The sequence below is a fragment of the Cladophialophora carrionii genome, assembly GCF_000365165.1.
Source record: "Cladophialophora carrionii CBS 160.54 unplaced genomic scaffold supercont1.1, whole genome shotgun sequence".
NCBI classification, from domain to species: Eukaryota; Fungi; Ascomycota; class Eurotiomycetes; order Chaetothyriales; family Herpotrichiellaceae; genus Cladophialophora; species Cladophialophora carrionii.
The window spans coordinates 2,510,126-2,527,029 of record NW_008481816.1 but is presented as its reverse complement, the minus strand read 5'-3'; the positions used below and the strand labels follow the sequence as shown (position 1 = coordinate 2,527,029).

Below are 16,904 nucleotides of genomic sequence, written 5' to 3'. Positions count from 1 at the left end.
CTGAGTTCCATGCGGTGTGTGGGCTTGGTGTGGCGATTGGGGCTCGTGGCATCCGCCGATCTCCGGGATCATCAGGGATCGCTCTGGTCCGCGATGGATCGACACAGTCGGCAAGTGAGTGAGTTTGACATGAAATCAATACAGATGCAAAGCCATGGGTTGTGTGTTGTCCTAGATTGCTGCCCAAGTGCGGAAGCAAGAGGGAGAGAGAGCGATCGGCAATGTTCAGCTTTAGTGTACACTTTCTATTGACGGGGGAGGCCTGCACGTCGCTTGAAAGGGCGATGAGATTCGCGAGGGCGTCCTGCTGCAGGACCAGTACGAGGTGGCTGTAGGGCGGAAATTGGATGCAGAATGTATCATGGTCGATGATCGCTCTGGCGGTACGGGTCTAGACAGTACGTGCTGGATGAAAGGCCCATACCCAGATCATCGCAAATCCCGAGTCCTTCAAAACCAGGCCGTCAGGTGGAAATTGACTTTGCTGGGGTGCGGCTCAATGCAGAACGCTACAGTAGTGTCGAGTAGCGCATGAGCAGAGCGGGCAGATATTTAGGCACCAACAAACTTCGTCTTCCGAGAGCCCGGCGGGCCCCAGTTCGTCGTGCGTTGATGCCGGTTCAGCAACCGGTCTCGGTATTGTTGTAAGGAAGTCGATTTTGGTCTCCTAGAGATGAGATCTTGGGGGCGAGGAAGGATGTTCGAGCGGGCATGGGTAGCCTTGACCGCCGGGGCTAGTGACGGAGACTGGACTGCTGTGAGGGGTGTCTCGTCGTAAGCCCGCGTCCGCCACACGGGGGTGATCACACTGCTGTTACTGCTTCGAGGAGTTCCAAGGATTTGATCTTCTCGCGTCGATGTCGTCCTAACGGTTTGCATGTCCGCTTCTGGCATAGACAGTGTCGGGTTGTGTCCAGCAGGTTGAGACACTGCTTTGTCTTTTGAATGTTGCAGCAGGGCCTCGACTCTCAGCTGGGTTGTCGAATCGCCAGGGAGAGATCGATCGGGTTCAACAGCCGACTGAGGTTCGTTCATTGGTGTGTTCTCCAGTACCTCGTCCCCGGCCCTGGGAGTTACTTCTCCGAGAGACCGCATCTGGGGGACACTATCCAAGGGGTCTTCGGGTTCATTGGTAACAAGGGCCGTCTTGCCTTCCGCAGCGAGCTCAGGTGCAGGGGTGGGAGCTTCGTCGCCACCCGCATTCTTTGCCATGTTGGGCAAAAATTGAGCGGTCTCAGACTTCCGATCATCCAGGACGGCAGTGTTTTCCGTTCCTTCGACTGGAATTCGTGCGGCGTCGACGTTTGATACCCCGTGCTCCGAATTTATCGTGTTCAGCGGCCTGGTTTCTTCGGCTAGAGGTTGCAGAATCCCAGTCAACGACGCTTCGTTCTGGGTAAGCATTGCATCAGGTTGCAAAGACGCTGCGCCTGACATGGTGGCATTTTCAGGTTTCGACTCTCCAGGAATGGAAGGCGTTAATTCTGGCTTCCCAACAGGCAAGTGCCCCTCTGCATCCCTCCTTCGCTTATTGCCTGCGTGCCGAAGAGAGCGGTTGGGCAGCTCTCGAGCTTGTCGAGCAGCATCTCGGCTGCTAAGGATTTCAGGTGCTGCATCCTCGTCCGACTCGTGGCCAGGGACGAGTTCACCTGATATTTCTCGTTCTTTGACAGCCTTCGGCTCGTGGACGGGCACTTCAACCACAATGTGATCATCAGCCTCTACGCTACTGAACCGCCGGCGTTTGTTGGCTGACTGCGGCGAAGAGGCGTCTATTCGACTTCCCAGGCGCGTTGTCACCATTGTGTCGGAGAGATACTTCGTAGAGACTACAGAAGCACAACCTTGGGAGTTGAGGTGGAAATTTCATTGTCTGAAACTTTGTGATCTTATCTAATCGCTGGGCTGACGCGCTCCGCATGCACTAGGTACCCACTAAGCACCACTAGGCACCCACTAGGCACCTGCTAACTCGCACCCACCTAAATTGTTGCACTACGTGGCGCCTAACTAACGTGCCCGCTGGGCGGTCACCTTGCCGAGGTAGCAAGCTCAAGTACAAGTAGCCAGGTCCTTTCCATTTCCAACACTGACAATCGATCATCAGGTACGAGTACTCTGTACGGGGTGCTCAGGGATTGTTGATGGTCTTCTCAGAAGTCAAGGCCAACCTCACTCAGTCCTCTCGATGCCCCTCATCTCCTCGCTCGGGGGTGCTGTCAGTTCCAGCAGTTCGCAAGAAAAAGATCTGAACTATCTCTTCTGATCTATCCAGCGGCCACCTTCGTCCTTGTGCCGCCGCGTCAAGTTGCATATCTACAAATGAACAACATGACCTCGTGTTCCGCTGTTTCGACGCATGCCACATCTGCAATGATACCGTCGCCCTCTGACACCCAGACAGTCAGGGCCGGCAGCTGATATTCCCCACGAATGTGCCTTCCGATCAGGAGTCTGTTCGGTTTGCCTTCAAGGACATTGAGTTGGTAGCACTGTGGATTTCCGGGAGCAGCGATGTGTCGCTGCTTGTCGTTACGTGACAGAAGTGCCTTCCCACCCTTGGGTGTTGAGTGCCAGCTCATCTGAGGTGTAACACTAGAACACGTTCTATAGTCTAGACCATCCCCTTCTCGACTGCCAGTATGGACAGAGTTAGGGTTCGCCGATTCGCCGGCGATCCTCCGTCGCCGTACCACCGGATCTGGAGTCGATTGGCGAAGCAGTTGGAGAAGCAGTCGACGTAAGGATGAGGGCATCGATGTAAATGGTCGACAGCTCGTGTGTCGGCCACGGCGTATATATCCCACCCGATATCGCGCGCTGATCTACCGAACGGCGGAAGCTACTTGTACAGTCAGGACTGTCCATCACCCCAGAGGGCTGTCCTTCTCCGTGGCACCTGGCATCAATTATCGACGAGAAATACTTGGAACCAAGTTAGAAGAATCGTGCAGCCATGGCTTCCATATGCACAGCTAAGTCACTGGACCATTTCGTCCTCACTGTCAAGGACATTGACGCGACGATCCGGTTCTACCGAGAGGTCTTAGGCATGCAGCACACCTCATTCGCGGCACCTACTGATCCTACCATCACCCGCCACGCATTGAAGTTCGGCTCGCAAAAGATCAACTTACACCAGAGCGGCAAGGAATTCGAGCCGAAAGCGCAGAATGTACAGCCCGGGAGTGGCGATTTGTGCTTCCTGGTGGAGGACAATGTCGATGATGTGCTTAGATCCCTGCAGAAATTCGGGATCAACGTCCTCGAGGGCGGGAAGGTTGTTGAGAGGACAGGGGCACAGGGAAAGTTGCGGAGTGTCTATGTCAGGGATCCGGACGGGAATTTGGTCGAGTAAGTCGCAGATTGGCATTCGAGGGTTAACACCTTCGTCGAGCAGAAGCTAATAAATTCCGCTATTCAGGCTGTCAAACCAGATATAGGTCTCAACTTCACCCGAGGCGGAAACCAAGCTATTGCGAGCAACGGTCGGGGAAAAGGCGTCCTGTCGTACTCGTCTAAGTAAAGCCATGGCCGTCGTGCAGAGTGGAAGGGCGAGCCAACTGAGTGATAGCGCCCATGCGGAAGTGGAGCTGACTATTCGTGTCTTTCCATTCGAATCTTGTTCTGGTGCTGTGTGCCGTGTTGATTGAGAGCAAGGTCGCCTTCCTGGCGACTGGACCTTGGACACGTGTCATGTCTGGCAAGGATCCTCGTGCCGTGGTCCGAGCGTTGAGAAGTACTGTGTAAGTGATGCCCCCTGATCGCCAGGGCAAATGTCACAATGAGGAGCAAGCCACGGATGGTCGATGGAGGATGGAGCCAGCACTGCGCACTCAGTTAAATAGGCGGTGGAAAGGTGGCGAATAGAGTAGGTTTGCGACGCGTCTACTCCGTACATGGCCCATTAAGTACAGTACGAGAGGCCAGCATTCTGGCACAGCACGGCAGGGCAGACGGGGACGGAGAGTGCCCGCAATGAGCAAGTGGAAGCGAAAGCTAAAGCAGCCAAAATCCCGCTCTCGATGCTGCCATGGACTCAGTATTATGAGGCTGTGTAAGTGTTGGTCTGGAGGGCTAGGAGTAGAGTGGATGGACATATGGAGTACTCGAGGGACAGTTCTGACCTTGCTCTCTCCTATGCCCACTCCACGCGGCAATGGTCGAGGTCCTGGTGGCATACGTAACGGTACCGAAGCGCAATACGTATTCGACAAGGGGTTGAACTGCTTCTGGTAAGACCAATGTTGCTCTCTCTGGGAAGGATGCATGTCAATAATCACAACATGGGAAAGCTGCTCGCTTATCATCACAACATGGGAAAGGTAAACATGGGAAAGCTGATTGCCAATCCCGCACCATGGAATTGGCGAAGGCCACTACGCCCGCCGGTGGCGTCGAGTCGACGAAGAGCACCTCACGGGGACGTGGAGCCCCCAGAGCTGACCAGGGGTCCTGATACATAAACGCATAAACGGGTGTGGATATTGACGTCTCGATTCAGCGGCGTCTGCGTTGTTGCGTTCCCGCAAGCCCCTCCTTCGAAGCAGGATAGTGAATGCGTTGCTCCATAGTTGCCGGCCATCTGATCGTTGAGTCGATGACTGGGTGAGATTAAGTTACAGCACAACACCCGATTTCTGGGGGTTGGTCTGCCACTCTGCGGTATTCGGGGTTGCTCGTGGTGAGCATCGACCACCGTGGCATAACAGTGTATGACCACCCCTGGGAAAGTTTGGTTAATTGTTGATATCTTGGCTTGGAGGCCGGCAGGCGGCAGATGGCTCTTCCTGTGCCGCTGAGATGCGTCGACGTGATAGACGTGCTCATGCAGGAGCTAGGGCACCAATAGGTACGCCTACCTAGCCTGCATCAGCGCTTAATATGTAGCACCATCGCCCCCCAGCGATGTCCACCGCGGATGTTCCCCGCAGCTCCGGCTCTTCAGCACGGCTGCATTCGTTTCTATGTACGGAGTACGTGAGTTTGAGGATGTTGATTGATGGGCGAGGCCTCGGTCGGTGAGAGTTCAGGATCTCAGATGCCATTCACTGCCGGAAATCAGCGAGGACGCGCATGCGTGCCGAATCCGAGCGGCCCCGTCGCATCGCGTCTCGTTAACCCAACGAGATCTGACCAGCCGCAGTGTTTGCACATCAGCAGGATGATATCCCGGCTTCCAGCAGAGCTCGTGGTATCGTACTAGGGCTATTGAGGGCCTGGCCATGAGCAAATAAATCAGATTTAAATCACCCGTCAGACGACACGATAGATCGCGTTACCTCGGCGCCATCTTAATGGGACATCTGTTAAAGCTGAAGACGTGCTCTCACGAAGCCATCGAAAACCTACGCCGGAGAAGTGATAGGGTATTCGCCGATCACTGCCCTTCTTGCACTCAGTCCCACCTTATTGTCCATGCGGATATTCAACAGTCTGGACTTGGGCGCTGAACCGCATGTCACTGGGTGCTGGTTGAGAATTCCCATCACCACGATGGTTTGTCCAAGACCTCGGCCAGGATTGTCGTCGAGATGCTTGAACCTTGCAATTAGCTGTGCATAATTACCAAGGAGTGGGATCCAGATAGTGTGCTCCGTACTTCTTGTCAGAATCCGGAAGAGAGGCCAGCCATGGAAGCTTGAGTCTGAAAATAGTCCATGGGTTGTGCCAGTACGCAGACGTCGTGCGAGGCCAATGCAAGCCGTGTTCGGGTGTTGAGCCCTGGGCTTGGGTACTGTACCGTTCAACATTGCAATGTTAGAGTACGCGTACAATGTCAATTCCCGTGCCGCGCCAGCCGCGGTTCAACATAGTCGAAAGAATGTCATGTCGCCACAGACATGAGGGTTAATTAATGGGCTGTGAGAAAATGACCAGCATTGAGACCAGTCGCTCCAGGATCCGGGAAGGATACCGAGACTGCGATTTGCTGGTCGTGGTTGCGTGGATCACAGTTCTCCGATCCGTCACTTCCACCTCACCTTCACCTCACTTTCACTCTCACCTCACCTTTCCCTATATGGAGTACAAGCTTCGTGCCGTATCCATGCCTCTTGACCTCATCTTTTGAGTTGCGGCCCCAATCCTGGCTCGTTGCTCGCTCTCTGATCTTTCGTATCACGGTCCTAGATCAATCGCCATGTCTTAGTCCCCTTCGGTTACGCAGCATGCTCAAAGCGTTTCTCGGCCGGGCTCTTAGTGCAGGACAGGCCTTTTGCCTCTCGTTTTGACCTCCACTTTCGACCTCTCCTTTGGCACAGTGTGCTCGTCTAACCCTCAGCTCTGTTATGCACGCAAAACCGAGAGCTGCGCACTCATTTTTGGATTTGGCTACTAACGGCTCCCTCTTGCAGGGTCCGGAAAGCTGGATAGCTCAGGTCCTGGCCAGGGTACGGCGACTGAAGCGACCTAATCTATCGTGGCCGCTTGAGCCCATCACAGCCGTCACCAATGCTCTGGTCGAGCTGCCAACCTTGACAGCACGTCCCAAGTAATTCCAGGCTCACGTCCGTTGACACTGCAGTCGTGATCGTCCCGTCTTCGGGGGACGCGGTCCCCAGCTCACAGCCAACATGGCGCGCTTCCACGCCTTGATACCCTGCAGCTATCGAGAAATCTGCGACTGGCTACACTTTTGTGTGCCAGCCTGGGCGGGTCGCAGATTAGTACACTGGGCATTTGGCAAACACTACTGCACCACCACAAACTCTTACGTGCATCCCGGTCCGCAAAAAGTCCGCCGGTCCTGGTCTTGCACACCTTGCTCTTTTCATGTTCTTGTTCCTCTTCCGAATTTCGGTGCACGCTTTCTCGGGCCTTCGCCACGCCAATCTATCGATCCATCCCATCGTCACCCACCCTTTCTTCAGATGTCAACCTTGTTGCGTCAGTTATCCTGGTCTGGAATTGCGCCAGCCCGCCCCTCACCAAATGCCGTTAATGGTGCCAAGTAGTGGCCATCGAGAAGTTTCTCGATCTAAACCCGAGAGACTGACTATTGAGTCCACATCAGAGTATCCCATCCTACACCCGGTCATCGTCAAGACCCTAGCAAGCCGTTTTCCCATGCCACAATGACCGCAGCTATTCAAAGCTCGTCTTTTGCCGCCGCTCATATTCATGGTGGTCAACGTCACGCTCGCTATTTCTCGTTGACCTCCCCAGAGTCTGAAAGAAGGGCAATGCAATCCAATCAAGATCAACGGCCGACTCCAGTCAGTACGGTCAATACATTTGGTCAATACCACTCTTCCGTGCCCGCCGGTGCCGCATTTCCATCTCAGCCTTCACCAGCATGGCCAACCTCAACGCTACCTTCCTTGTCCATCCCGCCCCACCCTCGCCCTCCGACAGATCACACAGCTGAAGACGAAGCGGTGAGGTCACCTTTGTCGCAGCGGTCCATACAGAGCACCGCAGGCCAGAGCCCCATCGCAAGGGAACCCTCATATAGAAGGTATCAACAGATCCCTTGGCCATTGGTGCCACTGACATGTTTTAGGCCGTCATACGAGACTTCCCCGCTTGGAAGTTCCATCAGCGGATTCTATGAACGACCGCAGAATCATGACCTGAGCACTGGCAGTCCACCGCAAGATGCCGCCGCCGCCATGCAAACGACCCCTGAAACGATGGTTTCCTCCCTTCCTCCCGTACGGGGCATTGACCCAAGTCGTATTAGCCTGCACATCAGACAGCAACCTAGAGCAGTCCGAGCAGGCCCAGATGGGAAAGATAGAAGGTAACTCTCCCGGACGCTGCGGTCTCCTTCAATTCTGATTCGCGAGAAGGGCCATCGATCCACCACCTATTCTCCAGCTCTTGATCGCTGACTTCGATCCCGATTGTCCGGAGGATGTGGCAGAGACCCAATCTCCGTTCTGGGTCGTGCATTGCAAGCTGGTGGGAGGCTACTCCCCCGGGACCGACGTGAGTACGCAGTCTCGCTACAACGAAAGTGGCAGGCGAGAAGTGCAGCGACTATTGTTGGGGACGACCGTGGCAGGCCCGCACCATACTCAGACTGATCCAGACCCCCCAACGATGCCAGCGCACCCGGTTACGAGACCGCCCAGTCCGACTGCCAGGTTTCTGCAGGGCTCTACAGCTAGTAAGAGACTGCCACACGAGATTCCAGGTACATTCTTCATATTCGCCGATATATCCCTCCGCAAGGCTGGAGAATACCGGCTGCTATTCACGCTGATGAAGATGGGAAGTGACGCGCTGAAGCCCGGATCTCGTCTCCCCTTCATTGACGTGGTTGTAAGCGACATGTTCCGAGCTGTTAACGCAAAGGATTTTGACCAGGTGCATCCTAGCACCCCTCTCGTGAGAGGTCTTCTTTCTTCAGGCGCAGGGTTCCCATTGAAGCTGAAGAAAGGCACGAGAGAGGGCCGGAGGAGACGACAATCGCAAGGAGGATCTGGAGGATCCGAAGATGATGAATCAGGAGATCATGATACAGTTTACTACTGAGCGACCTTGAGTCTTGCGTGCAACAGGTTATTTTTGACAGACAGCGAGACGGATGTCACAGGTTGGCAAGTGGTTGAAGATCCCAAGATACGACGCTCACCCAACAAAGCCCAAGATATGAACTCCATCTCTTTCATACCGACGTGCAATAACGGGTAGCTACAGGTACTCCGCCTGAACTGCGCTGCATGCAACCCACATGACGCGTCTCGGAATCTGCGGTGGTTGTGCTCGTGGTCCTACGGCATCACAGCTCAGTTCTGTGCGTTGGGCGTTGCCCGCGAGCTTCGCCGATCAGGGGCTCAAGTAGGAACTCCCTGTGAAGAACGCGATGACCACACGAGATATCGAAGCGAGGCTTCTGTCGATGATTCCTGAGATCACATGATTTTGTGCCTGGCAATCTCCGATGCGCGGCAGAAGGATACAGCATCAGTGCGCGAATGGTGTTGGTGCGATCTGTACGAGGCCTGCTTAGTCCGCCGCGCCGAGTCTTGCAACGAGATGTACCCAGTACGGGATCTAACGACTCGCGTGGAACGGGGGTTTCTGATCTCATGGGGAACAGGGATGCCGGGAAGGCGGCACCGACATTGATATTTTGGATACCCGCATCCAGTTATTGCTCTGTTCGACCCAAAGTTCTGATGAGTGTGACATGCAGGTGCGGGATTATCGGATTGTTCCAGTGTGCCGGGTATCGATCACGGACCGGATCCAAATCCAAATTGTCCTGCAGATGACCCGAATAGTCGAGACGCATACCATTCGGGAACCAAGAGACTGCAAGCGAGAAAGGAGGAAGAGGCACTGGTGCATCTGCGCATTCCAACGGCAGGGGTCTCTATCGTCATGCCACATGGCATCGGAGACTGTTACTGCTGTGTACCCAGTGCACGCCAGTGCACAATGAGCGGTGTGGGCCTTCAGCTCTTGTTGATGGCCATGCCGGTCTAGATTTCGGGCGCTCCAGGCCTAGACTCCAGGATGCAAGCATCGAACTGGCGAAAGCGCACTGGCGCATCTGAACAGAGCGCAACCTGGAGGTTGATGTTGCGTCGCTTAAATGCATAGAATATCGGCAGCGTCTGCGGTCAAGGCTGTCGGTCTCCTGTGTACTCCGTACACATCCAGTGTCGGATCAGATTCTAATAGTAGTCACACCACTGCAGCTCGCAAATCTGACATTTGAGTCTGCCGGACGCCCCGATTGTGGATTTACTCGGATCCCACCAAGGCCATGGGCAATTGTCCCCTGCACATTGCATTCCACGGGGCTCATCGATCTGCAGAGCGCACCAGAGCTCCAGAGCACGCTGAAACAAAGCTTCGCTGTCCCAGGGTGTCCAAGGGCGTTGCCTTGCCCCGAACGGAGAACCGCAGAAAGAGACACAAACTCCGAGATATGGCGAGATATGAGCGCTACCGCCGTCTCCACACTTGTGTCCTGAGACCTTGAAAAAGCATCAAGGTTCCTGTCCATCTCAAACTTCAGCTAGGTACGGGTCGTCACGATGACTTCCAAGCAGCTTCGATTCTCATATCAAAGTGAGCTCCTCACTTCAGCCCTCCAGAACAAAAAGTCCAGCAGGACGTTACGTGAAAAATCAAGGGAAATAACCCTGGGCCAGCTGACAGGCTAGCGATATCCGACTTCATTTAGTAGTGGGTGCTCATTTCCGGGGCTGCGCTTTCCGATATCAGTCGTGCATTATGGACTCTTCACGATTGGCAGGCAGATCCTACAAGGCCACTGGAAACTAGCCTCTTTCGCAAGACGATGAGGACTCCAGGAGCCTGGCGAGCCATGGCGCGGAAAGGTGATATCTAACTCGACCACAGATCTTTGCAGCTACGTCCTTTTGATCCTTCGCCTTGTCCTGGAAAACATCCACTTTTTCAGCCCACTATTGGGAGTGGTGCGGCGCACCGGAGCACCATCCTGGGTCGCAGGACAGGGGCTCGTCTGAGCGACAGAGACTGTCCCCAAGTTGTTGAAGCGTCGGAAAGCAGGACCGGCTGAACTTAGCGCCTGCAGAAGCCATTCTTCGGTAAAGCAAAGCAAGAAGGCGTGCCCCGGGCTTGCGCCGGCGGGCAATGGCAGAAATCAGGTGCAGCGGCACCCACCAAGGCTGAGCAAGCCACGGATGACCTGGACAGTAGGTACCCGGTACCTATCATGCTCGCCGGTGGCGTGTGGAAACAGCTCACCGTCGCCATTCTGTCCCCATCTTTGGCACCCCGCGGGGCCGCATCTGCGTTGGTTCTCACGCATTGTACTTATCCAGAAATCCGGGATTCACACCTTCGTTCCTCCAAACAGCGCAGAGAGTTCTCGCGAAACTTTGAGCTTGCTTCTCACCCGACCTGTCCCTCAATGCCTGCCCCGAACTCCTTACTACCCGAGAAAGTGCCGCGGTGATTAAATCCGTGGGTCAACACTCAGCGTGACCAGTAGAGGCAAGGATGTCAGCTGCTTCAAAGCCAGTTCAACCAAAGAGTCAGACGTGCAGGACTGGTCACGCGTATCAATTTCCGACACGTACCCTTCACATGAACGGTATCGCTCTAGGTGCCCACAACATCACAGCACTAAGGCCCTATCCACGCATGGTGTGCACCAGCATAGTAATGTCTTGGTCTAGACTGGGAAAACAGGCCCACTCGAAGAGCCTGCTTGGCCTCGAAAGATCGCCTCAGAGCCTACGATGTACGTCGATGCCCATCCACGGGCAAGGAGGTGACATCGCTGCACAACAAGTGTCTAGCTGGACGGCCGATAAGCGCATTTTCAGCGCAGCTGACAACTCAAGCTAAGGGGTTTGTCTGCATGTATGTACCAACCGGTACGTGCACCTACGCCGTACTCTGCGAGGGACATTGTCAGAGGCCCTAGGGTCAACTGGCTCTAAAGTCTGAAGTCTTGACCCTCATGTCGCCCACGGCAGCGGACCGAGCCATTGCCACAGATCACCATGGTCTGGTCTCTCTGCCAGGCTCTGTGGGCGAACAGAATATCTCAACTCGTCGATATCATGACATGCACGATGAGAACTGGGCACGGTCTGTTGTGTCCATCTACCGACCTGCTGTCCCAGCTGACCTGGGGCAAGGTCGGCTCTGGTAAGTTTACCGCCAAGTTGCTTGTGGCGAAACACGTCTTTGCCAGGCCAAGTTGCATGGTGTGTGCCTAAACCCACTTGAAGAGCGTGGCTGGGTACTATTCGATACTCAATATCACCAAAGCGACCCACCATGGAGACGCCCTGAGGGTGAGAAGCATGGATTGGAAAGGACAGTGCATCGCCCGCACAACGCTAATCCGAAGTGCATGCATGCCATCTGCAGTTATGTGGGAAGAGGGCACGAATACTCGGTATGTGCGAGCATCAAGGTTGGCACACAACCTTGGTGACCGGGAATGGTAGCACTTGCTCTGTGGACGCGAAGTCTAACCATGTAACAGTTAACTGTGAGATGTTCTAATCCCTTTGAAGAGGACATACTGGCGATCGCCAGACTCTGGACGCCATGAATTTTCTGCACTATGCCGGCAGAAGACAGGGTTCTGATACGGCCTTGTTCTCCACAGTCGCGCGGCTTCGAACTCTGCTGTTCAGACGTGCAGTTTCTTCGGCTAGGGATAGATGTTGCCACCTTGTCGAGCCTGTCACTTTGCTCCCGCAGATGATTGAGGCGATGCGTCTCAAGAGCATTCAGCTGAACCTGTTTGTCGGGTCTTGTGGGGGTGGGTTCCGACATACGCAGTCAAGATTGGCAATTGCGATTCCCTCCTAGACTCTGGCTTGGAAGACTTTCCACAATCTACTGATTTGTTCTCGCCCGAAGGCCTTTCCGAGAAGACGGTCGAGGCATTGAGGGCCAAAGTTCGGAAGCACGCCAAGAAAGTTAGAACCCTCACTTGTCCCGCCCGTCCAGGTAGGGTGCGAAAAACTTGTCGCTGTGTTGGATGTACTTCTGCATCTCGTCGTCCCTCTCTGCCTTCGCCCAAGCTAGTTCGAAGTCGTGGATGAAATGCTCCCATTCCTTGTCCGGATCTAAACCCGCTTCCGCGGCGTTTTCTTTTGCATGTTCCATCCAGGCGGACCCCTCGGCCAGGTAGCCGTGCTCCCGCAGAAGGTGCGCCAGGCCGAGATATCTCGATTGGACCATCGTCCGTATGTCTGGGGCGGACAGGGCGGCGCTAACGGCAAGCCATTCAATGCCCGTCCAGTCTGTCGGCTTCTTACCCGCTTGCCTGGGCCGCCAACCCCCATGGCGGAGGTGGTACATGGCGAGGTCGAAGGCAGCGTCCTGGACGCCCGCAGCCGCCGCCTGAGTCGCAAGGTCGACCCATTCGGGCGAGTGCCATGGGATCACGCGCTGTTGGCGCAGGGCGGGCGCCACGGCCCGGGGGTCCGAGTACTTCTGGATCCCGTCGCGGAGGGCAGTCTCGACATCTGCTTGGACTTTGTCGTGCTCGGGGCTGTCTTTGGGAATGTACGCCAGGTACGTGACCGCACCTTCGTAGAGGATCTTCCACGGCGGCTCGACTCCTCGTAGAAGTTGCGTGTTTTCAAGCACGAGCTCCTTGCTGGGCTCCACCATGTCGAACAGCTCCCTGGCAAGGTTGTAATTGTCCCGCGCTGACGCTTCCGTCCCGGGCGCCCTCGACATCTCCTTCAGATACAGCGTCATTGCGCGCCAGTCAGCCCTCGCCAGGGCTCGCTGCTTGATGAACTCGAAGAGCCGTGCCGAGAGAAGCGTGCCGGTCGTCGAAGTCGCGCCCAATTCCACGCGACTTATGTTAACCATGACTTCGGCGGTCGCGGCGTCGATACCTGCGTCGAGTTCCCCAGCAAAAAATGCGATCCTCAGCGCGGCGAGCCCTTCCTGACCCTGTCTGTTTTGCTGGTGGAAGTAGTTCCGGCCCAAGAGGTGGAAAGCCTTGCGCAGGACTTTCGGGTCGCGCACCAGCGCAGCCTCGGCAGTGCCCAACTCCTGCTCCGCGATTCGCGTGAAGTGCTGCTGCGTAGTCAGGGCTTGGACGACGTTCGTCGGGGACAACTTCGTCGCCTCGTGGTTGAGATGTCGCAGCACGTCGACGACCGCGGGGACCGAGGAGAAGCCCAGCTTCTGCAGTCCCGTCACGAGCTCTGGCGCAATGAATAATGGGTTCTCTCTGTGTCGTAGGCCCGTGGATTTCGGGGCCGGTATCCCGCCTAAGGACCCCTGCCCTTTCACATTTGCCTGTTTAACGTAGGTTGGAATACGGTTCCTCTTGGCCGAGAGGGCAGGGGACGACGACAGGGCGCGCCACACTACTTGCACTCGGGTGGCACATGACGGACAAATTACTTTCGCCCGGTTCGTCACCCGCCTACCGGGCGTTGCGTACATAGGTATTGCAGGCTACGAGTCCTGCATCAGTGGCGCCTACGAGTCAATCTCGGGTTACGTGGATCGGTGTTTGCTGGCACAGGAAAAAGAGTTGACTGAGAATATCGTGCTGCCCTGTTCGGTTTTTGGGTGGGGGGGGGGTATGGGGTCTGAACGCAACGGAATCATGGACTATACAGGATGGAAGAAAGGAAACAAGAGCAGCTGGAGACATGTTCACACGCCAAGATATTGCGATCGGCGAATGCTGCATCTGGCCGTGTTGGGAAGGACCATGACGCTGCTCTAAGTGACTTGTTTTAATTCGTCTGTCCTTCAAGTGACTCCGACTCGGACTCGGCTATAGCGTGTAAAGTACCTCGTAGTAAAACGTACTTATGTATGCTGGAATCGACGCCTGGAGCATGGCTACTAGACGCATAGAGAAATATTTTTCGTACCATGGCGACTGCTCAGCGAGGAATTCTACGTGCGCAGGCCCATCCAATATGCTATGTGTACATGTGTGATGGAACCGTTCGTCCCTCAAGGTCACTCAGAAGGGAGGATGGACTTCTCGACGACATCTCAGCGCTCACATCTTCTGCATCAATGAAGTGATTCATGGGCCTGGGTAAGAACTAGCAACATACTGGAACTGACTGTGAAGTGAAGTGAAACTCAAGAGATATTCACTCAGTTCGTGCAGCTCGGATCCTGTCGATTTAGGCAACTGGGCCGCCCCGAATTTGTCCCGCGACTTTACACGTTCGATCGTGTCTACACAGTAACGGTGTACTCGTACGGAGTGCATACCTCATCCTGTGAATCCCCTCTTCCACCCTCTCCCTATAGCGATGCCTGCGCCCTCTGGTGTAAAGCGCGTTCGCGGCGTCCAGATCCATCGGCCCTTCATCTACGGCACCGAAGCCATCCCCTTCGACCCGGACAACCGCCCCAAGGACTCCCCGCCGGACCACACGCACAAATGGAAAGTCTTCGTGCGCGGGATCAACAACGAGGACATCTCATACTGGCTGCGAAAAGTGCAATTCAAACTCCACGACACGTACGCCAACAGTGTGCGCATGATTGAGAGTCCACCCTTTGAGGTCGAGGAGACCGGCTGGGGCGAGTTTGAGATTGCCATCAAGTTCTACTTTGCGCCGGAGAGTACAGAGAAGCCGCAGCAGATTTGGCATGGGTTGAAGTTACATCCTTATCACGGCGACATCGAAGCGCAGAAGAGGGACCGGAGCATGATCAGCAGCGTTTGCTACGAGGAGGTCTTGTTCAACGAGCCGGTCGAGGCCTTCTACGATATCCTGACGGGGGGGACACAGGTGGTCAAGTCCAAGGCAGGCAAGGGGGCAAAGGGAATGGTCAAGGCCCCACCGACGGCCGAGATCCCATTGAGGAGTTCCGCAGGCAACAAGTTCAGCCGCGAAGAAGAGAGTAAAGAGCTCGATCGGCTCGGAGAGGCAGTCAAGCAAGTGCAGAGGCTGATCGCGGAAGAAAAGGCCAAACTCACAAAGGAGGAGGCGAGGCTGCAAGAACTGGAAAAGACCGAAGGGAAACCAATCAAGAAGAAATGAGAGGCCCCGGCCCACTGACCGCCAGTGTTCACTTCGAGAAGAAGCCACCCTGTTTTCCCACACCTCTGGCCTCGCCAGCGGCAACCTCTATCACAAGTCAATTACGAGAGACTAACAATTTTGTGGGAAATAGCTGAGTCTCATCTCTGCCGCGGCTCGTCACATGGATAGCCGCACGGAAACATCGTTCTCCTGACCCTGGGATTACGGGAAGCAAACTCCTTAATTGACATGGGGGAGGAAGTCTTAGTACAGCATGGGACTACCGGGGAAGGGGGTCACAACTTCGCCTTCCCACCAAGAACCTCCTTAACAAGCTCAAGGATTTTGCCAGCGGCGCCCCAACTCAACTCATAACCGCGGCCTCCTGCGCCATATCCATGGACGATGGTCTTTTCAGGAGCGATCTGCTCAATCTCAAACCGATAGCCGCCCTCCCTCCACGGTCTGCGCCCGACATTGTCCTTCAAAATCCCGAATTCCTCCACGGTCTTCACAAAATCGGGAAACGACTCAACACACCTTGTCAACAACCGTTCTCTTGTCTCATTGCGGGGTGCTGACTCCCAATCATCGATTTCCTTTGTCCCGCCGACGATGGTCCCTCCACCATTCGGTCGAGGGATCAAGAACGCCCACGTCCCATCTGCGCTCTGCCAAGTAACAGTGCGGTAGTATTGCTGTTTGACCAGCACGGTCTGGCCCCGTATAATCTTGACTTTGGAGTCTGCGTCGAAGTTGCGACCCGAGCAGTTCACCACGAGTGAATTCCCTCCCACGCCATCCTCTCGCGCGCAGTCAAATGCTGCACCTACAGACGACAGGCGACGTTGGATGACTCTCCCGCCTCTTGCGACGAAGCGATCCATCAGCCACCCACAATACACCGGCACATTGATGCAATAGCTCTGATATTCACATCCCCATTCCGCGTTCTGGGGTAAGCCCTGCTGCTCGAGAACGCGAAACCCATCGCGCGGCCATGCGTACACGTCCCCTGTTTTCAGGCGGAGGAGTTCAGGCGGAGGATTCTCGAAATATTCCAACGCAGGCATCTCCGCGACGCCGGCCTCAGGGTTCTCGCGCGCGATGCGGCGCATGATTTCCGCGGTGTGCATCGCCAGTTTATGCTCGAATTGCAGCTGTGGTGTCGTGAGCGGGTGGACAGGTCGATAGTGCGCGCCCGCCCACATGGAAGCGTAGTCCGCACTGGGGTGGCCGTCCAGCGATGTGCTGGGTGTTTCTGCCGCGACGATCGTGATCGCAATGTTGGGATATTCTCGCTGCAGGAGCGTTGCTGCCGTAAGGCCCGTGACCCCCGCGCCGATGACGATAATGCCTGAGGAAGGCATAATCCTCGACAGAGATATTGCCGAACCTGCTTCGTGGTGGTTGATCCGAGTATACGAAATGCCAATGTACTGTAGCTCTTGATCTGTCGTCTGTGTT

At 55.3% G+C, this 16,904-nt stretch overlaps 6 protein-coding genes across 6 annotated transcripts; 3 read left to right on the top strand and 3 right to left on the bottom strand.

Annotated features, from left to right (window-relative positions):
* Positions 1-552: 552 nt before the first annotated feature.
* On the bottom strand, positions 553-1,803 carry G647_00888 (uncharacterized protein; the record flags this gene model as incomplete). Its single annotated transcript, XM_008724291.1, has 1 exon — positions 553-1,803. One exon carries the CDS (start codon positions 1,801-1,803, stop codon positions 553-555), a length of 1,251 nt encoding a protein of 416 aa, XP_008722513.1.
* Positions 1,804-2,956: 1,153 nt separating this feature from the next.
* Positions 2,957-3,358, top strand: G647_00887 (uncharacterized protein; the record flags this gene model as incomplete). Its single annotated transcript, XM_008724290.1, has 1 exon — positions 2,957-3,358. The coding sequence occupies one exon, from the start codon at positions 2,957-2,959 to the stop codon at positions 3,356-3,358; it is 402 nt and encodes a 133-aa protein (XP_008722512.1).
* A 4,255-nt stretch (positions 3,359-7,613) lies between these two features.
* On the top strand, positions 7,614-8,481 carry G647_00886 (uncharacterized protein; the record flags this gene model as incomplete). Its single annotated transcript, XM_008724289.1, has 2 exons — positions 7,614-7,744; positions 7,794-8,481. The coding sequence occupies 2 exons, from the start codon at positions 7,614-7,616 to the stop codon at positions 8,479-8,481; spliced, it is 819 nt and encodes a 272-aa protein (XP_008722511.1).
* A 3,918-nt stretch (positions 8,482-12,399) lies between these two features.
* Positions 12,400-13,881, bottom strand: G647_00885 (uncharacterized protein; the record flags this gene model as incomplete). The annotated part of the gene is made up of 1 exon (XM_008724288.1): positions 12,400-13,881. One exon carries the CDS (start codon positions 13,879-13,881, stop codon positions 12,400-12,402), a length of 1,482 nt encoding a protein of 493 aa, XP_008722510.1.
* An 836-nt stretch (positions 13,882-14,717) lies between these two features.
* Positions 14,718-15,455, top strand: G647_00884 (uncharacterized protein; the record flags this gene model as incomplete). The annotated part of the gene is made up of 1 exon (XM_008724287.1): positions 14,718-15,455. The coding sequence occupies one exon, from the start codon at positions 14,718-14,720 to the stop codon at positions 15,453-15,455; it is 738 nt and encodes a 245-aa protein (XP_008722509.1).
* A 278-nt stretch (positions 15,456-15,733) lies between these two features.
* G647_00883 (uncharacterized protein) lies at positions 15,734-16,807 on the bottom strand (the record flags this gene model as incomplete). The annotated part of the gene is made up of 1 exon (XM_008724286.1): positions 15,734-16,807. One exon carries the CDS (start codon positions 16,805-16,807, stop codon positions 15,734-15,736), a length of 1,074 nt encoding a protein of 357 aa, XP_008722508.1.
* Between the last annotated feature and the right edge of the window lie 97 nt (positions 16,808-16,904).